The 27,597-nt window shown below is 42.4% G+C and overlaps 2 protein-coding genes across 2 annotated transcripts; one reads left to right on the top strand and one right to left on the bottom strand.

The window, feature by feature from the left end:
• The first annotated feature begins 277 nt into the window (after positions 1–277).
• On the top strand, positions 278–2,064 carry LOC116374746 (uncharacterized). The gene is made up of 4 exons (XM_031829431.1): positions 278–861; positions 1,028–1,137; positions 1,238–1,453; positions 1,916–2,064. Exons 1-4 carry the CDS (start codon positions 521–523, stop codon positions 2,062–2,064), a joined length of 816 nt encoding a protein of 271 aa, XP_031685291.1. The 5' UTR covers positions 278–520.
• Positions 2,065–2,339: 275 nt separating this feature from the next.
• Positions 2,340–24,853, bottom strand: eeig1a (estrogen-induced osteoclastogenesis regulator 1a). The gene is made up of 12 exons (XM_020489738.2): positions 24,503–24,853; positions 24,151–24,319; positions 8,648–8,768; positions 8,367–8,396; positions 7,511–7,627; positions 5,390–5,436; positions 5,118–5,263; positions 4,867–4,974; positions 4,574–4,769; positions 4,283–4,404; positions 4,099–4,168; positions 2,340–4,000 (listed from the first exon to the last, which is right to left on the bottom strand). Exons 2-12 carry the CDS (start codon positions 24,294–24,296, stop codon positions 3,955–3,957), a joined length of 1,149 nt encoding a protein of 382 aa, XP_020345327.1. The 5' UTR covers positions 24,297–24,319; positions 24,503–24,853; the 3' UTR covers positions 2,340–3,954.
• Between the last annotated feature and the right edge of the window lie 2,744 nt (positions 24,854–27,597).

The raw sequence follows: 27,597 nt of genomic DNA, 5'->3' as shown, positions 1-27,597 counted from the left end.
TTTACCCTAATGTCAATGTTTACAACGCTGGTTGAAATGAGATATTTTTTTAAACAAACGTGCTCAATGGAAAGTCTGTCTTCTGCACTATTATATTCACAATCCAATTGAAATGTGTTGAATAGTTTTAATCTATCCAGTCCCTGTCCCAGCTGTGTTTTCAATACCCCCATACACTAGCCTACTCTGTCTGTCTTTGCCTCCCTCCATCCAGCTGAAAAGGGTAACGCTGCAACTGCTCATTATATGAGGGAATTATTCAATGTATGGGGGTCGATGTAATACATCATACAGAAGTAGTCTAAAACTAATTGTGTGCATGGGTTTGTGTGTGTGGTGTCATTGGTCATTTATGTGGTCTGGGAGCAGAGTGAGCTTTGTGATCCGCCTGGAATGTGTCAGCAGTTGGGCTCTAATGAGTTTATCAGTGGCATTGTGCTGCTACTTTACAAATGGCTGCCTTAATGAACCTTCCTAAACAGACAACTAGCTCGAGGTCTACACTTCCAACATTGTCAAGATGAGGTTTCAAATGGTTCTATTGACTTTATCCATCTGCTTTGGTGCCATTTCGTCGTCTCCTACCATGTCCAACCCTCCGCCCTCGGACTTGAAGAGAAAGACAGGCTGTTTAAAAATGAGTAACTGTAGATGCATCATGAAGGACGGCTCAGGGGTGATAAACCTGGTAGCCATGGCTGATTCAGACGGATTCTTGGGACACCAAAAGCCTGTGCCCTCGGAGAACGCACCGCCAAATGCAGAAATCCTCCTCTCCTTCAGCCCCTGTCAACCGTTCTCTGAGCCAGAGGACCTCGCAGGGACAGACTGCACAGATGTGGCTGCCTGTTTGACAGTCAGGTATGTACTTTTTTTGTTAAAATCTTAATAGCTAAAAAAAATATTTAAAAAATAGTAGTGGCAGTCTTTTGTGTTGGTCAATATTACATTCTGTGAAGCATCAATATAGGCCTAAGTATTTACAAAGGTTCCCGAAGATTAATCAAATGATTCATTTACTGAGCAGGTTTTACAGAAATAACAGATACATCAGTCATTACATAAACTATGGGAGACATGAAGGCAACGAATTCCATTACAACAACAGCTTGCAGACACTGTCTGTTTCATATTCTGGTAAGCAGAAGTATAAATCAGAAGTGTCATTATTATTCTGGTCCGAAGTGTCATTATTATTCTGGTCCGTGCGCTCAACATTGATATCACCTTTCTCAAGTCCTAGAGTACACCCAGCCCCTGACAGTAGTACACTACCGCTGTAGTCCCAACATATCCACTTCCTTCGCCCTACACTTTAATGGAGACATTCCCCTGCAAATCTGGGTGGAGAGTCCCTGTGCCTGTCCAAACGCCTGTGCCCTGGGGGACGTGGGTCCTGGCACCATCTTCCTCATCATCCTCTCCCTCAGCGCCACTGCCTACTTTATCCTGGGTAAATAGTGTATCCACATATAGATACAGACTGGTGACAGCAGGTGCCTTACTATATTACCGTGTGCCCTCTTGAGCCCCTTCCAACCTCTCCTCTGTGCTCCTTCCAACCTCTCCTCTGTGCTCCTTCCAACCTCTCCTCTGTGCTCCTTCCAACCTCTCCTCTGTGCTCCTTCCAACCTCTCCTCTGTGCTCCTTCCAACCTCTCCTCTGTGCTCCTTCCAACCTCTCCTCTGTGCTCCTTCCAACCTCTCCTCTGTGCTCCTTCCAACCTCTCCTCTGTGCTCCTTCCAACCTCTCCTCTGTGCTCCTTCCAACCTCTCCTCTGTGCTCCTTCCCTCTCCTCTGTGCTCCTTCCCTCTCCTCTGTGCTCCTTCCCTCTCCTCTGTGCTCCTTCCCTCTCCTCTGTGCTCCTTCCCTCTCCTCTGTGCTCCTTCCCTCTCCTCTGTGCTCCTTTCTACAGGGTCCTGTGCTCTGCGGCCATTCAGGGCAGGCAGTGGAGTGCAGATCGCTCCAGAGGAAAGTCTGTGGTGCATGCTCTGTTACATGTTTACTGAACGCAGAGGGGGTAGGAGGAGGAGATACATCTCCCTGCGAGAGGAAACCCTGTGAAGCATGGGATATCGGATAAATGGGGAATGAGAAAGTGGAAGATGACAAAGCTACTGCATATGAAATGACACTGAGGGAAACTTGGGCTTGAGATCGATTATATTTCCAGTGATGTGACTGATATACATGCAGGAGACATGATTTTCTATATGTTTATGAGTGGGGTTAATAGTAGTGGGATAGCATTGAACAGCATAACTAACAACCAGACTAACATTTTAAAACAAACTTATTGCTCCATTTAGTTTAATAAAGATTGAAAACAGGAGAAAAAAAAAATCTAATTAATTTTTATTGTTCATTAAACATTTAGGGAGGATCACAAAAATAGACTGAGATTACTGTTAATTTAAAAATCTAGTATACATGTGCATGTTAAAATTACAATCTAAGATTAATAAAAATGTAACAAGATTAGACAAAATGCTAATTTATGTGTAGGACACTGGGGTTGTGTGTATAGCTTAAACCCCTCTTCAAACACAGGAAAGAAGAATGGGGGGAAAAAAAACATCTAAAGTGCTGTCGCAATGAACGTCACACATCACCTGAGACCATTCAATGTAAACCCAGCTGTGGTCAATATTAGCCCATGTGATAATTGATATTTTGTACATAATGCACAGCAATAAATACAGAATCTCATTTAAGACATTCATAGGCAGACAACTGACAGATAATATTTATCAGCACATTGCAAAATGTTAACTCTGAACAAGTGTATCAAACCTCCGAGAATTCAGTCCATAACAACAGCTCTATTAGTCACATATGATAGAAAAAGTATATCCCAGTTTACATTCAGATATGTAGGAAAACAATTTGTTCTGTATTTTTCAACATCATTGAGAATGCAATTCTATAAAAACAATACACAGGGAACCTTCCAAACCTCTGTAGTGCATGATAAATTCCATTTTTTTTAAATCCAACAAACTGGTTGGAAAAACAAACAAATGATGAATGATCCTTCATAAGATAATGTTTGAAGACATCTGCCAGTGTAAACGACTCCTGAATATGTATTGTCAAGTCTGACCCCTAGTTTCTTAACCCTTTGGTGTTTGCAGATCGGAGAGAATCAGACAGCACCAAATAGCCATCTAATGGGTTTAGAACTTATAGCATATAAAACTTCCCCCATATTACTACACCTACCCAGTTCCTTGAGATTTGTAAACCCTAAAAATGACAGGCTAGGACCTGCCAGTTGTTTGGGGACATGATTGAAAATCAGAGACTGATCCCTCAACAGGCCATTTCTTCACAAGGGGGCGCCAGAGTACTACAATCTAAACGGGATTGAAACCAGTCAGACCAGTGCTGAGAACTTTCCCTCTTCTCCATCACCAGCTCTCCTCCATCACCAACTCTCCTCCAATAGTGACTAGCACTGTCATCACAGAGATGATCTGGTGCTTTGGGTCATGTATGAGAAAAATACATTCTAAAGTAGCGCATACAATGTGTATTGGATATTTTCTTTACAGTATTACATTTGTCCGATCGTTATTTTTCAATATTTGTGGAAAGGCTGAGGATCGAGAAATGCATGATGTCACTTCCTGATCAACAGGACAAGAAATTTACCATAGAAACAAAGATACTGAAACAACATACAGCTGAAATGAGTTCAGACTTAAGCCACATCTTCTGGGGGTACAACACATTAGAAATAAAGTGCAAAATGACCAGACAAAAACAGTTTACAATCAATCAGACCCCATAGGGTAAACAGATCCACAACTAAACATGAAAACTGTGCGGTACAGTCCTCCTCTCATGGCAACCAGCTCAGCTGGTGCTCCAGGATGACTACCATAGGTTTCTAGAGTTAGTCCACAAGCTTGACCACAGAGGCCTCAACTTAAACTCACATCTTCACCAGTCCTAATGGCTCTCAATCACAACTGGCTCATAGACACCGGCGGACACCCTGAAAGAATGAAAAGTAGGAGAGTAAGAAGTGTGTGTGTGTGTGTGTGTGTGTGTGTGTGTGTGTGTGTGTGTGTGTGTGTGTGTCTGTGTTCTCACCTGTTTCCAAGCTGTAGCTCATTCAGGGAAGTGGTCCCGTCTCTACTGACAAACAGTCGCAGGTTACTGTCTGAAGAGGAAACAATCACACCAAGAGCCAAATTAAACACAGTACAATAGAGGCAGTTATGTACAAAAGAGATTGCAAAAATGTGCTGTACAAGTGAAAGGGCAGCCTTCATACCTTCAGTGTTACTTATGTCACCAAAGTTCTGGCTCTGGACGATCTTTTCAACTATATCGTCAGCATCGATGCGGGTGTCATTCACCCAGGAGGGATGGCTCTCCACAGAATCCTGCTTCCTCCTGTCACAGGGTGGAGGGGAAAGGCCCAGTCATTCAACAGCAAGGTGACAAACAGCAGGTACAAAGAACAATATCAGTAGTGTTTCACTGAAGGATTGGAGTGTTTCATAGATTGTGAAAACAGACACATTGGGCTAAACACATCTGGTGGGTGGGAGATAGGTCTTGCCTGGGGGGTCTGTTGGATGGCAGGATGGGCCGTGGGGGGCGAGGGGGTCTCTCTGGTTGGCAGATGTCGCTCTCTGTCTCTGGGGGGGTGTCTACGGTCACACTCAGGCCCCCAGAGGTGCTGCTTCCTGTGGAGGTGTTCCTCCGGTGTGTGAGATCAGACATACTGGAGGAGCAGGAGTGCTCGGTGCTGTAGCCTGGGGAACAAGAGTTTACATTACTGCCATTGGTGCAATTACAGTAACAAAGAAATATGACCTATGGAGAGGGAAGATGGGGAACATGAACACACACCTGAGATCTTGCTCAGCTGGCTGGCGTAGCTGGAGTTGCGAGAGTGGCCCGACTGGAACACTTCTCCTGGGCTGGCCACCTGGGTCTGGTCTGGCTCCTCTGGAAGTCCTGACATCAACCAGAACCACACCTCAATTAGTCAGTCCCTCACCATGTCTCCCAGACCTGTGTTAACTGTTTAGTGTTGATGAGATAATCATAAAACACCCACAGTTGCCAGCTTTAAATCGGATCCTTCTTGCACGTCATACCTGAGCTGATGACAGAGGGCCTGGGCTTCATGGACCGGCCCAAAGAAGGGGGACGGTTTGGGGTTCCAGTGCCTTCACCCTTGCAGTCTAGCTGCAGGGTATGGTCTTGGCCTGAGATCGAGATGGACTTGGCTGTGCTGGGGGCGCTGCAAAAAACATGACTGGTCAGTCCACATGTTATACTGTGGGAAAAGTGGCGACAGCATCAGGTTTACTAAATGTATCATGACGAATGACAGATCAGAGATTTGAGCATCTATCAGGTCACTCACGTTTTAAAGCACGGATCTCCAGAGAGGAGGGTCATCCCGATAGTCACCTTCAGAGAAGATCCAGACAAAGACAACTTTTATTACAATATAAAAAGTAAAAAGACAGTGAGTCATGTTTGCAGTAGCTATATATAAAAGTTCCGCTGAGGTGCTGGGCATCAAAAGCTCTGGGTGATCAGTTGTTATGTGTCACAAGTGGTCCAGAGCCCCACCAATATCCAGGACATTTGTATGCAATTCTGGTATTTCATGTCACAACAAAACATCATATCAGTTAACAAACATTGTTTATATATATTTTTTTAATAGCTTTATCTAATAAAGCATACGTGGTTGCTTTCCGATTGCATTGTTGCTTTGGTCAATTTTGATTGAATAAGACTGCTCAAAAATGCAGCAGTTTCAGCGTTGCTCTGTGCTTTGTGTGGTGGAGAGGCAGACAGAGAAAGTACAGAGCATAGGTATCGTTGGCACAGGGTGCTGTCACTCATGGGGTCACTACATCACCGCAGCACCTACTGGGAGAGCTAGCCAGCAAAAGCCCCTCTTCGGTGCCCAGGGGCCAGGGTTCTGGTCTACAAGCACAGTTCCAACTACTCCTGCAGTTTTGCTTCGATACTGAAGACAATTTCCATAGATGGAAGTCAGATATGAAAATTCTGAAGACACTATAGTCATCACCTCTTTGCACAAAACATTCATTGAATTATTCAAATAATTGTCGCCTTGGACGTTTATTAGAATTGTTTTAATCACACACAATTACAATTTTATATTCATCCAATGTCTGCCATGTTTTTGGATAACGTGAAATCGTCGTCGCTGCTTGTGCTCGCCCAAGAAAGCTCTTTGTCATTAGCAACAGATAAATCAACATCTTATGCCTGCCAACTTTGATTGGACTGATGTGTCAACTTCATAGCTAGCTAGTTCCTTACCACGCACTGTTAAACACGTCTTCAAGCTAGCTAGCTTAACTAGTTTAAACATGGAACTGTAACTGTGCAATATAAGCAGCGAGGGAATAGCGTCATAAACGTTGCATATTGTTAACCAGACCCCTTTATGATAGGCGGGCAGATGCACGCAATGTCGCAATATTGCAGACCGATTACTAGCTAGTTTACTCTACAAAAGAATGCTCGACTACCGTTGTCTTCCGGGTAATAAGAGCTAAAGATATGGGAAGTTGCCATAACCCAAATTTATAACATTTGTGTGTGGCTCAAAACATTTCTGGGATTGGTTATTAGTTAATTCAATGTGTAGCCAGTGGAGTGGACTGTTTTCAATGCATATCAGCTTTGTTGATTGAGTTTTCCCCACCACCATTTTCATGTTAAAACCACCACTGTGGGTGATCAGAAGGATGATTTCCTTTACCACTCAATATAAAAGTCACTCAGTATAAACAATTTACCGAACAAAAATATAAATGCAACATGAGCTGAAATAAAAATTCACATAAATGTTCTATATGCACAAAAAGCTCTCAAATGTTGTAAACCAATTTGTATACATCCATGTCAAATAGCACTTTGCCAAGATAATCCATCCACCTGACAGATGTGGCATATCAGGAAGCTGATTAAACAGCATGATCGTGACACAGGTGCACCTTATGCTGGAGACAAAAGGCCACTAAAATGTGCAGTTTTGTCACACAACACAATCCCACAGATGTCTCAAGTTGAGGGAGCGTGGAATTGGCATGCTGGCTGCAGGAATGTCCACCAAAGCTGTTGCCAGAGAATTTAATGTTAATTTCTCTACCATAAACCACATCCAATGTCATTTTAGAGAATTTTGCACCCGCAGACCACATGTAACCACGCCAGCCCAGGACCTCCATATCCGGCTTCTTCACCTGCAGGATGGTCTGAGACCAACCACGCAGACAGCTGATGAAACTGAGGAGTATTTCTGTCTGTAATAAATCCCTTTTGTGGGGAAAAACTCCTTCTGATTGGTTGGGCCTGGCTCCCCATTGGGTGGGCCTATGCCTTTGTTGCTTGTTGACTTTATATTTTTGTTCAGTATATATTAGTTGTTCTGTTCAACCAAACCCAACCCAGAAAAAGTCCCGAGGTCAACAGTCAACTCCTGTCCACTCAAGCTTACCTTCAGTATGGAGTTGTCCTGTCTGGTGTTCTTGGTGTCGTATCCCTCCAGTAGACAACAGCGGACCGCAGAGCCTGAGCCAGCGAACTCTGCCATGTTTAGGTCAGTAAAACCCAGCTGAGGGAGTGCAACAGTCACATTAAATGTACACTCAGCGATATGACGTAGATAAAGAAAGTAAACAGCATTGTGCGTCAAACTAAGAGCGTTGAAGAGTGAGGGTCCAAGCAATCCCGTGAACATGAGCCGATACTGTGTGAGAGCAAGGTCTAGCATCTCGCTCATCTCAATATCTGCGGTGCTGCTTGTGGCAACGTCATTTCACTGAGTCTACCTTTAAGTACAGTAGTTTTAAACCTTCATATACTGTGACAGACATGTAGTCATCTGGATGTAGAGACAGACTGTATATGCTCCAGACACTTAGCCCTACTGTTTCTCATTTTAGTCTCAGGTTATCCAAGAGATGACTCTCATTTCCCCTTCTCCAGGTTTTATTTCCTCGAAGCTACTGTTTACAGATGTGTGTATTTAAGGAAGCCTACTTCCAAAGAGGAAATGGGTTATATTTAGCTTAAGGAAATCCAGAAGCAGAACGTGAGAAAACACAGGAAGGGTCCCTGGCAACCTGAGTGTGCATTCTCTGTAAACTTTCCCCATCTAACATGGTATAGTTTACATATGCTTATACAGGAGTGCCACAGTTGTTGCTTGTGTTTGTAGAAGTGGGGTGACTAATGTTCCTGTTTAAATGGAGTAACGGGAGTGTTTGTGTGTGTTGACATCAGGCTACAGTAAATTGTTTAAATGTGTTTATGGATATAGGATGGAGTGCTCAGGAGGAGTGGGCTCTTACCTTTGAATACGTTTTTCCTCCTTTGAGTTCCTGTAGAGAAAACAGGAAGAGGGTGATGACTCCTGAGGACTTTGACAGTCAGGCATGCAGTGGAGAGTGTGTGTTTAGCACTGCTCTACAATCAGATTATAGAGGCTACAGTTAAGGGGGTGTTAATTGTACATGGAAAGATGCATAATCCATTATTACATGCAGGAAACTGTAGCCCTGGATGTTCACAGAGATAACAGCATAGAGCTGTGTGTTGGTAAGAGAGAGGTCTCCAATCAGTCAACACAGACCTTCCGCACAGAAACCCGACAGATCGAGGGATCCAGCACTCCAGTTGTGGGGTTGGCACTCATTTTACACAAAAAGGTGAACCTCTTCTTCCATCGAACACAGTTCTCCTGAACCTCCACTCTGTGTGACAAGAGGACAGGGATCAACAAGGGGGTGGCACTACAGCACAGATGCATCAATCAACAACAACAAAAAATTAAGGAATTGGTTAACACGTCTGTTATTAGTGTCAAGAGAAATCTAAAGTGGAGAGTGAATGACAGCCATTACTGTTTGAGTGATCTCAAAAAAATTATTCAAATTCAGTCACTAATTCAACCTAGCATATGACATCACTTGTGCATTTGGCCTCTCTTCAATGTCTTGCTCCAATTTTAGAGAAAGTAAACTTGTTGTCGAGGACAACGGTGAAAAGTAATCTACAGGCTTCTGTAAAAAGAAAGTTGATGTAATTAGGCCAGTGCCTGACATCACCCTGTCCACCCATACAGTGAGGAAAATGGATGAGAATACAGAGTGGTTGGCATAAAACATTCCTGGTGATAATCTACTTCCCATGTTAACATGCTTTAAACCCTCCTTCTCCCAACTGGACAGATGGACTGAGTGCAAGCTTTGACAGTACTACAGTCATGCCTCGGCATGGACCCAGTATCCAGCCACTCAGAATGCACAGAAGAAACTCTAGTGAACTCAGTGCTTAATGTGGACTATGGAAATAATAAATAACTTGCAGAGCAAGAGGAGCTAAATGTATAGGGTTAGATATGCATGACCCATCATCTTCAATGCAAACATACAGCCATGGTGGACAGATCGGCCTGATTACTGTAGTGTGTACCACCTTCTGGGAGTGCTCAAACAATCAGGTATTACCAGACTGCAGTCAACTACACCAGAGGATACCCAGTGAAACATAACTATCCTTTAAAATCAGGCAAAACCCAAACACCCTCTACAAGTGAGAAGGCAGTAAATGCAGCAGGCTTCCTGAGTGGTTGATCCAACAGAGAAGTAAAGTGCCTTCAGGAAGTATTCCCTTTACTTTTCCACGTTTTGTTGTGTTACAGCCTGAATTTAAAATAGTTAAATTGAGATTTTGTGTCACTGATTTACACACAATACCCCACAACGTCATAGAGGAATTTGTAAGGATTGACGCTGGAGATGAGAAGCAGGTACAGGGGAGTGAACATTTCATAAACAATGGACATGAAACAGAACAGGAACAGCATCTGGACAAAGGGCCAGCTGAAGCATGACGTGGGATGGGCGCCTGCAGAGCCCACCGAGGCAAGAAGACCTTTTGAGCCAGGTAAGGTGTGGAAGCCAGACGTGCTAGCTGAGGCACCCGGTTCCATCGGCGACTGCACCCGGACCAGACATCACCAGCCAAAAACAAAAACTCCCAGATGCCTCCATTAGTGGTGTCAGCATTCTGTAAGGATCAACGCTGGAGACGAGAAGCAGGTACAGGGAGTGAACATTTAATAAACAACGGACAGGATACAGAACAGGAACAGCGCCTGGACAGGGGAAAAATAACATCAACGACAATAATGCTGACACGGGGAACCAACTGAGGAACAGACAGATATAGACGAGGCAATGAACAAAGTAAAAGGAGTCCAGGTGAGACCAATATTGTGCAGCTGTGCGTAATGAAGGGCAGCCTGGCACCCTCAAGTTCTGGAGTAAGAATTGATGTAGACAGGTGTAGACCTTTCTGTGAAATGCTTACTTACAAGCCCTAAACCAACAATGCAGTTAAAGAAAAATATGTACGAAAATTATTTACTAAATAAAACAATGGGAAAAAAAGAGCTACATACAGGGTTACCGGTATAGAGTACCACTGTTTATATTTTCAAGCATGGTGGTGGCTGCATCATGTTATGGGTATGCTTGTCATCGGAAAGGGAGGTTTTTGAGGATAAAAAGAAACGGAATACAGCTATTAAGCGCAGGCAAAATCCTAGAGGAAACCCTGGTTCAGTTGGTTCAGACACTGGGAGATGAATTCACCTTTCAGCAGGACAATAACCTAAAACACACGGGCCAAATCTACACCGGAATTGCTTACCAAGACGACATTGAAATGTTCCTGAGTGGCCTAGTTACAGTTTTGACTTAAACTCGTCTTGAAAAATCTATGGCAAGGCTGTCTAGCAATGAGCAACAATCAACGACAGAGCTTGAAGATTTTTTTAAAGAATAAATGGGCAAATATTGTACAATCCAGATGTGCAAAGCTCTTAAAGATTTACAGCTGTAATCGCCACCAAAGGTGCTTCTACAAAGTATTGACTCAGGGGTATTTCTTCATTTAATTTTTTATAAAATTTGCTAAAATTTCTACAAAAGTTTTTACTTATGGGGTGTTGCGTGGAGATCCGTGAGAAGAAACCTTTTTTTTTAATACATTTTGAATTAAGACTAACAAAATGTGGATTAAGTCAGGGGGTATGAATAGTTTCCGAAGGCACTGTACCTAAGAGTGACCATCACTGTTCTGAAATAAGCACAGGGGAGTACTACAGTCCCTTTGGTCAAGCAACAGAAAATAAACTCACTGCCATTCAGGTTGGGTGTTGTGCAAAGAGGAAGAATTTGCCCTGTGTACTGCGGTCAGATAGCACATGGTCTCTAACCAGCTGACACTTTGATTAACTATAGAGCTGCAGAGGGGCTTCAGTATAGTGGTGGGTAGTCGTTGGCTCCTTGCAGGGCACAGGGCCAAGGCACGTGTTCCTACTCCATGCCATGCAAGGGAGTGGCGTCATAGGATCATCTGCCCAAAGAAAAGTTCCAGGTGAGCCACATGTAATCCCTACAGTACCTCTACATCAGGGACAGCATGTCCCCAACTGCACACATGGCTTTTACGATGCAGACCCCGAGTATCAATTCCACACTTTAGGCATACTATCTGAAGTCACATGACTGACATTGACAATTTATACACTGCTTGACTAGTACATGGCTTTTTTTCAACAATTGTTTACAGACAGATTATTTCAAATATAACTCACTGTATCACAATTCCAGTTGGTCAGAAGTTTCCATACACTAAGTTGACTGTGCATTGAAACAGCTTGGAATATTCTAGAAAATGTCATGGCTTTAGAAGCTTCTGATAGGCTCATTTACATAATTTGACATAATTTGAGTGAAATGGAGATGTACCTGTGTATGTATTTCAAGGCCTACCTTCAAACTCAGTGCCTCTTTGCTTGACATCATGGGAAAAATCTAAAGAAAAATCAGCCAAGACATCAGAAAAAAATTGTGGACCTCCACAAGTCTGGTTCATTCTTGGGAGCAATTTCCAAAAGCCTGAAGGTACCACGTTCATCTGTACAAACAATAGTACGCAAGTATAAACACCATGGGACCACGCAGCCATCATACCACTCAGGAAGGAGATGCGTTCGGTCTCCTAGAGATGAAAGTACTTTGGTGTGAAAAGTGCAAATCAATCCCAGAACAACAAAGGACCTTGTGAAGATGCTGGAGGAAACGGGTACAAAAGTATCTATATCCACAGTAAAACGAGTCCTATATCGACATAACCTGAAAGGACGCTCAGCAAGGAAGAAGCCACTGCTCCAAAACCCCATAAAAAAAGCCAGACTACGGTTTGCAACTGCACATGGGGACAAAGATCTGACTTTTTGGAGAAATGTCCTCTGGTCTGATAAAACTGCTTGGCCATAATGACCTTTGTTAAGTTGAGGGAAAAGGGGGAGGCTTGCAAGCCGTTGAACACCATCCCAACTGTGAAGCACAGGTGGCAGCATCATGTTGTGGTGGTGCTTTGTTGCAGGAGGGACTGGTGCACTTCACAAAATAGATGGCATCATGTGGAAGGAAAAGTATGTGGATATATTGAAGCAACATTAGGACATCAGTCAGTTAAAGCTTGGTTGCAAATGAGTCTTCCAAATGGACAATGACCCCAAGCATACTTGCAAAGTTGTGCCAAAATGGCTTAAGGACAACAAAGTGAAGGTATTGGAGTGGCCATCACAAAGCCCTGACGTCAAACCTATAGAAAATGTGTGGGCAGAAATGAAAAAGTGTGTGCGTGCAAGGGGACCCTACAAACCTGACTCAGTTACACCAGCTCTGTCAGGAGGAATGGGCCAAAATTCACCCAACTTATTGTGGGAAGCTTGTGGAAGGCTACCCGAAACATTTGACCCAAATGAAACAATTTAAAGGCAATGCTACCAAATACTAATTGAATGCATGTAAACTTCTGACCCACTGGGAATGTGATGAAAGAAATAAAGGCTAAAATAAATAATCGTCTACTATTATTCTGACATTTCACATTATTGAAATAAAGTGGTGATCCTAACTGACCTAAGACAGGGAATGTCTACTAGGATGAAATGTCAGGAATTGTGAAAAACTGAGTTTAAATGTATTTGGGTAAGGTGTATGTAAACTTCCAACTTCAACTGTAAATCATCTGCGATATTGCGACGGGAGTGACCAATAGAAGCTCTACTGGATTGGCTGACAATGGAGAGGCTAGCGTTGCTAGGCGAGTGCCACTTGTATAGCGTTAACGGCCAGTTATGGATCAGCGCAAACTGGTGGCAGCTGCTGCTAACACTCCCCTCCCCTTCACCCATTATATTTTTGCAACTCTCACCAACACTGCACATCCAGTGACACTTCTTCCTCCCTTCTCAGTCTCTCTTTTTATGCATCTCTCACTTTAGGTCAGGAATGACTGAAACCCAGCTATGGTGTGTTAAGCCAATTGGCCAAATAAAATAGTTGTTTACTAGAGAAACTTAAAAAACAAGTCATAACTCCACTACTGCTGCTTTGTATTACAAAAACAGATTCCAGCTATTTGATTGGCTACAAACCTTCAGTAATAGTACGCCTACACAAACTCCAACAAAATTGCATGACTATAAACATTCGGTCATACTTAAATGTCTAACATACATGAGTTCCCCATTTCCTCTCTCTGACTCACCTTGTACATTCTAGAAATGTTTTAAAACACTTTTTATGCAAGTATTTTTGTTCACTACCATTTTAGATTTTTCAACTCTAATAGGTTCTTTATATAGTCGTCCCTTCATGTTTTGCCTTCGTCCTTAATGCTGTGCCACACACACACAACTTGTTTAGCTCTTATCAGGAGCGCCACACTAATCACTGCCCCCCTTTGGTCTGTCTCTGAAAACGTTCTCAGCCACATTCCACATACCAGATGGCTTTATTCAACCACCATGGCAACCACACGCCTCAAATCCCCGACTACAGCGTTCATTCAAAATGAGAGTGAAAGAGCTAGAGCACTGAGGAGAGAGACATGGGGGGAGGGGGTCTGGAGACAACACTTAACAACCAAACTCATTGTAACAGCGGTATCTGAGACATTCTCAGAGTCAGTTCACAGATACAGAAGGCCACAATGTCACAGGGAGTAATCAACAGGGATCTCACCAAGGAAACGCAACGCAACACACAACGCACTGAGAAAACAAGGGGAGATATACAATATCTGAACAATGTTGAAAGACAATCCTCATTGGAGGCCAGCCCAGTTCTCAACACCAGCATGACCGGTTACATCCAGACCCAGAGAGAGTTAAAGTGATCACAAAACAACACAAACATCAGTTAACAAAACTCAAAAAGGAAAATGCAAGAGTTATGTCAATAAAACTACACAGGAAAAGGGAAAAAAGGGTGAGAACTATGACTATTGACTGAAACGGATTGGCAGATGTTGTTGTCAAAAAAGGAAATAAGTCAGTGGAACAAAAAGTTGTTCACCACATTGAAATCACAGTCATATCCACTAGTAGCTATATCAAAAGGAATTTGTTTATTTGAGAGCTACAGTACACCGTCACCCCCTACTGTACCCCAGCTTAGGATGACTCACTCAGTCAGGCATGCTTTACTATGGGATTCTTATCTCCCATCCTGTCCCAGAGGCTGTGTGCTGTCCTCAGGCACTCTACAGCAGCAACACAAAATAGCAGCAGGCCTGTGTCAGTCACTGGCCCCTGACAGAACTCAGATAAACAGCCTAGCCCTGGAAGAGAGCAGTTTGGAGAGCGGAGGAAGCTGCAGTGAATGAGGACTTCAGGCCATGGTAGAAACAGTACACTGAGCCTACACTTGACTTTAAAAAATCTCTTTTGGTTATTGAACTACAGTAAGTGAAGTGGATTTACACCCGGTAACAGAATTGCATCATGGGTCCCTGATTGGTATTACACAGAAATGTGTTATTATGGATATGAATGTCATTCTCTTTATGGTGATGTATTCTAAATATGTACACAAAATTTGAAATATGCAATATCCTCCATTGCATATAGGGTATCATTCTACACACTGGCTATCATTTAAATGAAATCCGCCCCACAAAAAAAAAATTATTGGTTGGTCCGAACCAAGTACGATATTCATACTGAACAAAAATAAAACATGCAACAATTTTACTGAATTACAATTCATATAAGGAAATCAGTCAATTGAATTAAATGCATTAGGCCCTAATCTATGGATTTCCTGACTGAGCAAGGGTGCAGCCCTGGGAGGACATAGGCCAGCCACTGGGGCCCAGCCAATCAGAATTTTTTTTTCCCACAAAAGGGCTTTATTACAGATAGAAACACTCCTCAGTTTCTGGGTGGCTGGTCTGCCTCGGGTGAAGAAGCCAGATGTGGAGGTCCTGGGCTGGCGTGGTTACATGTGGTCTGCGGTTGGAGGCTGGTTGGACGAACTGCCAAATTCTCAAATTAATTTTGGAGGAAGCTTATGGTAGAGAAATTAACATTAAATTCTCTGACAACAGCTCTGGTGGACATTCCTGCAGGTAGCATGCCAATTGCATGCTACCTCAAAGGTTGAAGCATCTGTGATAGTGTGACAAAACTGCACATTTAAAAAAAGTGGACTCTTATTGTCCCCAACACAAACTACACCTGTGTAATGATCATGGTGTTTAATCAGCTTCTTGATATGCCACCCTTGGTCAGGTGGATGGATTATCTTTGCAAAGGAGAAATGCTCACTAACAGGGATGTAAACACATTTGTGCACAAACAGAGATAAGGGTTGTGCGTATGGAACATCTCTGGGATTTGTTGTATTTCAACTCATGAAACATGGGACTAACACTACACATGTTGCGTTTATATTTTTGTTCAGTAATTAACACAGGTTTGGACATCAAACTAGAGTACAGTTCAGCAGAGTAGAGTTCAGTACAATTCAATAAGTTAGTGTACTCTACTTACATTTTAAAAACTTGTAAATTTACAAGCACACTAATAGTTTGATATTATTAAATGGACTATGGCAGGAGGCAGATTATGCAATACTCTGTTTATCGTCATAAGGTCAAAAACAAAAGCATAAACCGATTAAAACACCTGGTTTTCTGAGCAATCTTTCAAATGATTATGAGATGTAAACACCTTAAAAATCGGTGTTCCAGCGGTGTATTAGATCTAGCTGTGTGCTTGCGGCATCTGATCGAGCCTCCCTCTTTAGCGCGAGTGAAGCGTGTTCGGAACAAATTAATGTATGCGTAGTAAAAAAAAAAATCACATACAAACTTAACATGCATGAACTCAGAATCAAATATGCTCCCCAAAAATAACATGTGGTAGAACGTTATCTTGATTGGCAATTTTCTGCATTTATAAGTGCTATCAGGTAGCCTGATTTCAGATGTACCATGTAAACAGGGTTATTAGGGGAATGGTTCTTGCAAAGCATGTAAACATTTTAAATCAAACTATTATATTAATCTATCCACAATAAATGACATTGTGTGAATGTAACCGTACTCATTGACGTCTATGTTTGGGCCAAATCAAGGCCAGTCCGGACCAAAAAATACATCTGTGGATGTTGAAAACAAGGCAGGGAGGACTGACCAAATATCAACTGCTTTTCAACATCCATGGACTTCCGGTATTGGTTGGTGCACAGTGGTTAAGGATGCTGGTTACAGTAAATGCAAAGAGGGGGATCATGGGTAGGTGTCAGTAAGAGCTGGGAGAGATGACATTAACTGGAGAGAGAAGCAGAAAGGTGGAGGGAGGGGTTGTCCAGACTGTTTTAACACTTGCTTTGCAGGTGACCCAACTGTGGTTTGTGACTAATATGATTACCCATTGAAGCAAATTCAAATGCAGTAAATCTGTTACTGATTTTTCTGAAATTCTGTTACCAATTCTTAAGCAAGGCAAATAATTTATCCAAAATTAAGTATAAGTGTTGATATTAGTTGGCAGTTACTTATTAGTTACTTCAACAGGATTGTGTTTTGATGTATTTATAAACACCCTTTAAAACGGGTTCTGGTAGATGTTTTCCAATACCCCTTTTCCATCTGTGTGTGACGACAAATCAAATCCTTTGCTTATTCTTAATATTTTGGATAGAAAATGTTTGAAAAATGTATAAACCTTGTGTAAAAAAAATGTATTAAAAAATATATATAAATACAATCCGAGCTGATAATTGACATGCTCCTTTGAACTTTACATGTTGGTGCTTATGGGTCCTTTTACATGGAAATGCCCTTGCCTCATACGCCTTGATTAGACTCCAGTCCAGGTCATTAATGCAGTTATCAAATGTAGGCAATGTCGCATTTCAATACAAAATACAGTCAGTAGCCTGCACTAATACTAAATTAGCATGTACACTGTAAATTCATTGAAAGTGAAGGCCATTTTAAAACAGGATGCTCCTCTTGATTACCTGGTCAAAGACCAGAAGAGGCGTGGCAGACCCTCGTCTCTGTTCTATGGATGGGGCAAAAGAGGTGATGGGAAAACAGGAAACAGCTGGACAGCAGCCTGTCCCAGTGAGTAAACCTCCACGTCCGCTAATTTTACTCTTCTTTCAATTCCCCCACTCATTCTTCCATTAACAACGGTCATCAAAATTGCAATAAAAACAATTATAAAACAATTGTGATAAATGCAACAGTTGGACAATGTATGAAGATACTCCAAACCTGTCAATCCATCAGCTACTGACTGAATTATAGCACATAAAACATTTTACTGGCTCAGACAACTAAATAATGGAGTTCAGGGATTTGTGGGAATTTAGGTATTAAATTTATTATAAAAATAAATTTTAAAAAACTCTTAGAATGCTCTAATATATATATATTTTTTGAATGGAATCAGGTATTTAAAATTGTGTGTGTGTGGGGGGGGGGGGGGGTGTAGATGTGCCTCATTTGCATAAATGGACTGGTTATATTTGCATGTATGAATTAATTCACAAAGGGGGGGGACAAGGCTGCAACCATCCAAAACTTACTGTCTACCCTACCTGCATACACCTGCCCTGTCTACCCTACCTGCATTCACCTGCCCTGTCTAGACTGCCTCGTGAATTACTGTTGTTCTAACATTGTTGCATTATTCAACAAGTGTGTCAATTGCAGGAAACACTCTGATTAAAAATCAACACATTTGGCTCTAGATTACACCTACTGTATGCATAATTTACATTGTTTGTGAGATCTAATATCACTATAAGTGTCCATTTTCAGGTGTTGCTTTCATTACAGAGCATCTAATTTGCAAATAATTCAACTGTAATAAATCATTACCTTTTCAAAAGACACAAAAAATGAACACCCATCAAAATAAAAAGTGATCTTTCTTGTGATGATGCGTTAAATCCCAGACGAAGCATTCGCGTTCTTATAGACGCAACAGAAAGACAATGTATTCCATTGAACTCATTTCAGCTATTACTGGGGGGTGTTTGACATGTCATTACAAACATTTCCGTTGTCGTAACGTTGACGGGGAAAAACGATAGGTACAAGCAAGAGTATGAAAGAGTCGCAGGAGTAAAATGAAAGTAATCAATCCAGCATGATTTAAGTGACAAGTGTATTTTGCACTTTTCAAACACAGGAAATGGAGATTTGAAAAAGACAGTCAGTTAAGAACCAATTCTTATTTACAATGACGGCCTACCCCGGCCAAACCCTAACCCAGACGACGCTGGGCCGATTGGGAGTCCCATAGGGCGGGGCACAATTACGGCCGGTTGTGATACAGCCTGGAATTGATCAGGGTCTGTAGTGACGCCTCTAACACAGATGCAGTGCCTTAGACTGCTAAGCCACTTGTGTGGGCGGGGCATGAGTGTTGCTACTTCCATCCAGTTGTCCATGATCAGATGTGTCCTCTGTTAATCAGGAAGGAGAGCAGTCTGTGTGCAGCACGCAGCAGGCATCCAGGCAGGGAAGAGGGAACCTGAACATTCCCCACCATGTCTGTACCATGCAGCCCAGGCAAAATCTTATCCAGTTCAGGAAATGGATCTAATCAGGCCCCACTGCCACATCAAACAACACACTCTGCTCACTGCTGGCTCTTAAAGCTAGACAAACAAAACATATGGGTGCTAAAACACAAACCCATACATGGGAGTACAAATGGCTCTTCCTCTGCCAAAACCCTACAGGGGAATGTATGGCTCGCTGGCAGCCACTGGGCTGTTTTCCCTTTTACATTTGGCATGAATAACAGTGGTAATTCAGCACAAAAAGCAATATACAATATGTAGTGTAGCTCTTAGCAAGACCTACATCAGAAGACCCAAAAATGAGCTTCCAGCGTCACAAAACAGCATGTGATCCCCCTTGCTTACGGCTTGTGTTACAACCATTAGGACTGAAGCATTTCCACACTATGGAGCATGGCCCATTGGTCAAACTCCATGGATTTCAGAACTATTTCAGACACAACAACAGAACAAAGGGAGTTGTGTGTACTGCACTCCCCAGGCCCTGTGACATAACACGACATCTCTAGCAGAGACAGTGGGATCCCCCCCCCAAATTAGTCTCTTTTTCTAAGAAGCCCTTGTTTTCTGCACTTGGGTAACAGAGATAATCAGAGAAAGTTGATAGATAACTCGAGCAGATTGGATGGAGACAACCTGTTACATAATGCTCAAAAACAGGCTTCATGGGTGCACAGCACACCAGGGTCTTGTATCATCGCATGGTAAAGGAGGTAGAGGGCAACATAGTTAAAAAATAAGTGTTAATCAATGATGACAGGCATAGGAGAGAAACAAAAGCCATACACAGACCTGGGACACAGGGTGGCCACAGTTCAGAAGTTCAGTTAGGACATACTGCATCATAAGGTTCTCCATAGTGGGGAGAAAGATGAGCTCTTATCTGAAAGCCCAGAAAAATGGTTTCCTCACAGGTCAACCAGACGGGACATGCTCCAGCTATTCTGAGGTGGAAGAACCTGACTGGTAATATGGAATCAATGACAAATTCAAAGTGTGAGAGGAAACTCAGCTGTATATTAATAAAATATACATATTGGAAATGTCCTGGAAGACTGTGTGCAGTCCTGCTGGCAGTGTAAACTGAGGCTGACATGAACAGTTAATGTTCTCTATATATACACACACAAACGTATGGGGACACCCCTTCAAATTAGTGTATTCAGCTATTTCAGCCACAACCGTTGCTGACATATATTTAAAATTGAGCACACAGCCATGCAATCTTCATAGACAAACATTGGCAGTAGAATGGCCTTACTGATGCAACCTTCAAACTTCTGTCCTGCTAGAGCTGCCCTGGTAAACTCTAAGTGCTGTTATTGTGAAGTGGAAACATCTAGGAGCAACAACGGCTCAGCTGAGAAGTTGTAGGCCGCACAAGCTTACAGAACGGGCCCACCAAGTGCTTAAGCACGCAGAGTGAAAAAAAGAACCTCTCCTCAGTTGCAACACTCACTACCGAGGTCCAAACTGCCTCTAGAAGCAACGTCAGCACAATAACTGTTTGTTGGGAGCTTCATGAAATGAGTTTCCATGGCCGAGCAGCCGTACACAAGCCTAAGATCACCATGTGCAATGCCAAGCATCGGCTTGAGTGGTGTAAAGCTTGCCGCCATTGGACTCTGGAGCAGTGGAAACATGTTCTCTGGAGTGATGAATCCCGCTTCACCATCTGGCAGTCCGACGGATAAATCTGGGTTTGGCGGATGCCAAGAGAACGCTACCTGCCGAATGCATAGTGCCAACTGTAAAGTTTTGTGGAGGAGGAATAATGGTCTGTGGCTGTTTTTCATGGTTCTGGCTAGGCCCCTTAGTTCCAGTGAAGGGAAATCTTAACGCTACAGCATGCATTGGCATTCTAGATGAGTCTGTGCTTCCAACTTTCTGGAAACAGTTCCTGTTTCAGCATGACAATGCCCCCGTCCACAAAGCTAGGTCCATACAGAAATGGTTTGTCAAGATCAGTGTGGAAGAACACGTGACTGGCCTGCACAGAGCCCTGATTTTAACTCCATCAAATACCTTTGGGGTGAATTGGAACGCCGACTGCGAGCCAGGCCTAAATCGCCCAACATCAGTGCCCAAACTCACTAAATGCTCGTGGCTGAATGGAAGCAATCCCTGCAGCATTGTTTCAACATCTAGTGGAAAACCTTCCCAGAAGAGTGACAGCTATTGTAGCAGCAAAGAGGGACCAACCTTCTATTAATTCCCATGATTTTGCAATGAGAGGTTTGACAAGCAGGTATCCACATGACCAAAAGTAAAAATGTGACTTGACAAATGCTTATGAACTCAGATCTAAACAGTTCTCTTTGAGACAAGACTCAGGATCCCTTAATCATGTTTCTGCACAGCTACCCTTCATCCGATGTTACACAACCCTCTACCTAACATTGTGAAAGCCCCAGAGAAGCATCACTTCCCTCTCCAGCCTACTTTTAAACAAACACTCCCAGATCAAATACCAGGCTCCTTTTGTGTTCCCATTTATATTACTAAAGTAAACAATGCCCCCTCACATAAACATGTGTTTTATTTCACCAGGTGTTAGTATGCCAGTGTTTGGGTGTGTAGCTGAAGGAGAGGAAGAGCAACAACATTCTACAATCTCTACATCCTTTTTCCTAAAAGGTCTCCTATCTCTGTACAATTAATGTTGTGTGCTTTAGGGAAGGAGTCTGTAGGTGTCTGTTTTCACAATCAGATCCAGACCATTACAAGTCACCTTGTCTGCCCAAAGTGAGCTAATTCCTCCTGGTAAATGTCCTCTAACTCCAACCACTACACTCTGTCTGGGGCAACATGGAAAAGACACAAAAGCTGTTGATGTGTTGAGGTTAGGGAGGGGAAGGATTGTATGTGACTTGAATGGAAATGTACAACTTGGAGGACAGAGGGCTTAGACAAATGTCTGCAGAGGGCTTTTCTCCAACTCAATTCTTTCTTATGACCCAGTTACCAGTCTGACCCACTTGGGCTCCATTTTTATGGAACGATCTGACTACCCATGTCAGAGACGCAAACTCGGTCTCAACCTTTAAGTCTTTACTGAAGACTCATCTCTTCAGTGGGTCATATGATTGAGTGTAGTCTGGCCCAGGAGTGGGAAGGTGAACGGAAAGGCTCTGGAGCAACGAACCGCCCTTGCTGTCTCTGCCTGGCCGGTTCCCCTCTTTCCACTGGGATTCTCTGCCTCTAACCCTATTACAGGGGCTGAGTCACTGGCTTGCTGGGGCTCTCTCATGCCGTCCCTGGAGGGGGTGCGTCACCTGAGTGGGTTGATTCACTGTTGTGGTCATCCTGTCTGGGTTGGTGCCCCCCCCTTGGGTTGTGCCGTAGCGGAGATCTTTGTGGGCTATACTCAGCCTTGTCTCAGGATGGTAAGTTGGTGGTTGAAGATATCCCTCTAGTGGTGTTGGGGCTGTGCTTTGGCAAAGTGGGTGGGGTTATATCCTTCCTGTTTGGCCCTGTCCGGGGGTGTCCTCGGATGGGGCCACAGTGTCTCCTGACCCCTCCTGTCTCAGCCTCCAGTATTTATGCTGCAGTAGTTTATGTGTCGGGGGGCTGGGGTCAGTTTGTTATATCTGGAGTACTTCTCCTGTCCTATTCGGTGTCCTGTGTGAATCTAAGTGTGCGTTCTCTAATTCTCTCCTTCTTTCTCTCTCTCGGAGGACCTGAGCCCTAGGACCATGCCCCAGGACTACCTGACATGATGACTCCTTGCTGTCCCCAGTCCACCTGGCCATGCTGCTGTTCCAGTTTCAACTGACCTGAGCCCTAGGACCATGCCCCAGGACTACCTGACATGATGACTCCTTGCTGTCCCCAGTCTACCTGGCCATGCTGCTGCTCCAGTTTCAACTTCCACCTGACTGTGCTGCTGCTCTAGTTTCAACTGTTCTGCCTTATTATTATTCGACCATGCTGGTCATTTATGAACATTGAACATCTTGACCATGTTCTGTTATAATCTCCACCCGGCACAGCCAGAAGAGGACTGGCCACCCCACATAGCCTGGTTCCTCTCTAGGTTTCTTCCTAGGTATTGGCCTTTCTAGGGAGTTTTTCCTAGCCACCGTGCTTCTCCACCTGCATTGCTTGCTGTTTGGGGTTTTAGGCTGGGTTTCTGTACAGCACTTTGAGATATCAGCTGATGTACGAAGGGCTATATAAATACATTTGATTTGATTTGATTTGGTTCTAAACCAGAGCTTGGAAGTTAATGCTGTATCAGTGGCCTGCCATATACCAGCCACAAACCCTTCATCTTAAGGATCTGCCCCCTGCTACGTTAGCTCACTCGTCCCGCAGGGGACCCACCTATCCTGTAGAGGTTCATTCGTTTTTTTGCCATTTGGTTTGCTGAGTGATACCTCGAAATCCCCAAAAGAAACCAATAAATATATTTACTCAATAAAAATTGTATCTTTCAAATGATCTTTCTCAAAAACGTATGTATATTGTTCAATGACCTGTACTCTTAATTTGTAGTCGCCACTCCCCCCCAAAAAAGAAATTGTTTGGTTTACATTTTAGCAACCCCACTGCAGTTCTGGTCACGACCCGACTTTGAATACCAATTGTTTAAATTGATTCAAAATGGATGGCCCTCTGCTGGTGATTTGTAGGATGTGCAATGATATAGTTAAAAGGAGGGCTGTGATTGGTTACATTGCCTACTATGCCATTTGCTCTGTATAAAATGGACCATAACTTTAAAACTAGCAGAGATCACACTCTGGAACGTTGATATGCCAGTACAGTGTATTATGTTCAACAATATATAGAACAAGTTGGTATATTTTCTAAATGCATGTTTATATTCTTCCATATATTAATGTAAAAATGATTTTTATTGAAATAATAATACTACTCATATTACAGAGCAAGTGATAAAGCCAACTTCTGCATTTTTGGCATCTACAGATGAAACATTATGGAGTCTTAAAGGAGGCCTGGGTAAGGCCAAAATGTAATACATATGCCAACATGTATTAATTATTTTTTATTTATGCTTTTAGATACAAAATGTAATGTGAGGCATTTCACAAGTTATAACATTATGACAGCAGTTTGGTTATTATGTAGACCACTGTATTGCCCATGCGACATGCGCACAATTCATGCCCACAGCGAGCACAAAATAACATTTTACCTTGATGAAGTTGCAACAAAGTCTCCACCGTCCAACAATCGAAGCTTGCAGAACAATACTCCGTTGACAAAAGGCACAGCGGTCAGCTCCTCCAATGTCAAATGTGTCTGAAACTTGAATTTCTTCTTTTTCACAAAAAAAGCCATTGATGAAGGATATTTTTATGAACCTATAAACAATGATTTAAAAAAACACATGATTAAGGGGCTGATAAGCCTCGTTCATAGATAAAAACGCGACAGCCTACATAAAATATTCATTCATATTACATTCTAAACCGATGTGAATATAAACACATTGAAACAAACTTGCAAACTGATAAAATGATCATCCCAAAACATTGATTACATACCTTGAGACCGAACCACAGTTTAGATTGTCACCTCACAACTTTTTCTTGTGCGCTTGATGCAATGCGGGCTCAAATGCTGTTGGGCTAACGACCCGCCAGCTTGGAGAACAAACCATAGTAGAACAAGCAACACATTTGTCTGAAACTTTTCTGTTCAAACCAGCCTCTGATGCTATATGAAATACAAATCCTGACATGTAGCTCTTTTTCACATATCGCCAGCAAAAGATAGGAAAGAGACAATTCACATGGCATTGGTGACCCACACTCTTAAAGAAAGACAACCCTAATGGACAGTATTATTACCCCGAAACAATACCGTTGATGGAGTTCGAATACCTGAGCCACGGTGTACCGGTCTATGGCCGGTGACGTGACGGGAAAAACGGTGAGGGAGGAGCACCCTCTCAAAACAAACAATAATCTGCGCCAATGTTGTCAAGAAGTTAATATGGTGCATCATACAGAAATCTACATTTATTTTCCAGAAAATATATATTTTTGAATTTTCTAACAAGTTTTCATTGGCAAGACGTTTTTATCAAAAGCAATCACTTTTGCAAGTGAAAACACACAATCCTACTCATTTCTCCAGGTGCCTAGGCTACATAACTTTTGTTTTGAGAAGATTTAGCCGTGGGCTTTGAACTGGGAATCTGGCTGCCCGGTTCCAAAACGAATGCAATCACTTTTTACCCGAAGCAAACTCCTCTCACTGGGATAACCCGGCCCAATAATCGAATCCCTTTATTGTTTAATTAGCTCCGCCCCTGTATGGTCAGGCGTCATTGACAGTGTTGGCTCGTGCTCCCATCGAACGACCTGAATACGACCCCTTGTGGCTATGCATAAGAGGTTGGACTGGTGTCATAGACTAGCTTTAACATAGTAAATGTAAATCCGAGACATGCAAATTAGTATAATATGTTACGTTTGGTATGGTTACATCACAGGAGGTTGGTGGCACACTAATTTGGGAGGACAGGCTCGTGGTAATGGCTTGAGTGGAATTAGTGGAATGGTATCAAATACATCAAACACATGGTTTCCAGGTTAATATTATGAGCCTTCCTCACCTCAGCACCCTCCACTGGGTTACATACGATCACAAGCATTTTGCTACACCCGCAATAACATCTGCTAAATATGTGTATGTGACCAATACATTTTGATTTGATAGAAGGCTACTTAATAAGAGGGTGGATGGGTGGGAGTATAAAGCAAACATCAGCAACCAAAAGGTTACATGGTGGGTGTATAACCCAAACGTCTAGCAACCCAAATGTTGCATGTTTGAATCTCATCACGGACAATTTTAGCTATTAGCAACTTTGCAACAACTTACTACTTTTTAGCTACTTTGCAACAACTTAGCATGTTATCTAAACCTTCCCCTAACCTTAACACTTTTAGCTAATCCTTTGCCTAACCCTAACCTTAACCCTTTAACCTAAAACCTAAAACTCTAACCACTAGTGATAGCTGAAATTAGCGTTAGCTACCTAGCCACCTAGCTAGTGTTAGCCATATCAAATTGGAATTCGAAACATATCACATGTTTTGCAAATTTGTAGCATATTGTACATTATGCAAATTGTAACATATTGTAGAAATGAAATGAATGATAGACATAAACAAATTAATACATACCATATGAAAATGAACATATCATACTAAATGAAATGTCTCAGATTTACATACAAAATCATATGAAATGCTCTGAGACCACGTTGCAGAGGTGGGTATGTTCCTCATATATACAGTCATTGGTAGGTACACTGCCTATCATAAGTATTCACCCCCTTGGATATCTTCATATTTTATTATGTTACAAAGTGGGATTAAAATGCATATAATAAAAAAAATGGTCAATGATCTACACAAAATACTCTGTAAAGTCAAAGTGTAAGAAACATTCTAACAATTCTTTAAGATTAATGAAAAATAAATCACTAATATACACTACATGACCAAAAGTATGTGGACATCTGCTCATCGAACATTTCATTCCAAAAGCATGGGCATTAATATGGACTTGGTCCCCCCTTTGCTGCTATAACAGCCTCCAAACTTCTGGGAAGGCTTTCCACTAGATGTTGGAACATTGCTGCAGAGATTTGCTTCCATTCAGCAACAAGAACATTAGTGAGGTAGGGCACTGATTTTGAGCTATTAGGCCTGGACCTCAGTAGTGAGTGTTGCAACCAAAGACAGACCATTTTTACTCGCTATGCGCTTCAGCACTCGGCAGTCCCATTCTGTGAGCTTGTGCGGCCTACCACTTCACAGTTGAGCCTCTGTTGCTCCTAGACTTTCCAGTTCACAATAACAGCACTTACAGTTGACCGGGCAGCCCTAGCAGAGCAGGAAATTGATGAACTGAGTTGCTGGAAGGGTGGCATCCTATGAAGGTGCCACGTTGAAAGTCACTAAGCTCTTCAGTAAGGCCAGTCTACTGCCAATGTGTATCTATAGAGATTTCATTGCTGTGTGCTCGATTTTATACACCTGTCAGCAACAGGTGTGGCTGAAGTAGACAAATCGACTAATTTGAAGTGGTGTCCACATACTTCTGTACACTACCGGTCAAAAGTTTTAGAACACCTACTAAGGTTTTTTTTTTCTTTTTTTTCTACATTGTAGAATTATAGTGAAGACATCAAAACTATGAAATTACACATATGGAATCATGTAGTAACCAAAAACGTTTTAAACAAATCAAAATATGTTTTATATTTGAGATTCTTCAAATAGACACCCTTTTCCTTGATGACAGCTTTGCACACTCTTGGCATTCTCTCAATGTTTGTTTTGATCACAAGGACTGGATATATGTTCAGAGTAGCTTCAGAAAAAAACATTGACACATATACCGTACCCACCATGACTATTAAAACCTACCCCTGTAACAATTGTTATAAGGAGTGGACCAAGGCGCAGCTTGATATGCGTTCATCATAAATTTAATTGAATGTGAACCAGCAACAAAAACGAAGTGAAACAAACAAATGAACGTATAGCCTTGTGGGGCGCAAAGCAACAATACAAAAACAAGATCCCACAAACAACAGTTGGGAAAGGCTACCTAAATATGA

Source organism: Oncorhynchus kisutch, linkage group LG8 (genome assembly GCF_002021735.2).
Source record: "Oncorhynchus kisutch isolate 150728-3 linkage group LG8, Okis_V2, whole genome shotgun sequence".
NCBI lineage: Eukaryota > Metazoa > Chordata > Actinopteri > Salmoniformes > Salmonidae > Oncorhynchus > Oncorhynchus kisutch.
This window is presented reverse-complemented; position numbering and strand designations above follow the sequence as displayed.

What these genes read in the sequence shown, in the direction of transcription:
- LOC116374746 (XM_031829431.1), top strand. Translation starts at nt 521, where the DNA reads ATGAGGTTTCAAATGGTTCTATTGACTTTATCCATCTGCTTTGGTGCC. An exon ending in GCTGCCTGTTTGACAGTCAG is followed by an intron (nt 862 to 1,027) that starts GTATGTACTTTT and finishes TTTACTGAGCAG; the next exon opens with GTTTTACAGAAATAACAGAT. An exon ending in CACTGCCTACTTTATCCTGG is followed by an intron (nt 1,454 to 1,915) that starts GTAAATAGTGTA and finishes TCCTTTCTACAG; the next exon opens with GGTCCTGTGCTCTGCGGCCA.
- eeig1a (XM_020489738.2), bottom strand. Translation starts at nt 24,296, where the DNA reads ATGGCTTTTTTTGTGAAAAAGAAGAAATTCAAGTTTCAGACACATTTG. An exon ending in TTTGTTGCAACTTCATCAAG is followed by an intron (nt 8,769 to 24,150) that starts GTAAAATGTTAT and finishes CTTGTCACACAG; the next exon opens with AGTGGAGGTTCAGGAGAACT. An exon ending in GTCGGGTTTCTGTGCGGAAG is followed by an intron (nt 8,397 to 8,647) that starts GTCTGTGTTGAC and finishes TTTTCTCTACAG; the next exon opens with GAACTCAAAGGAGGAAAAAC.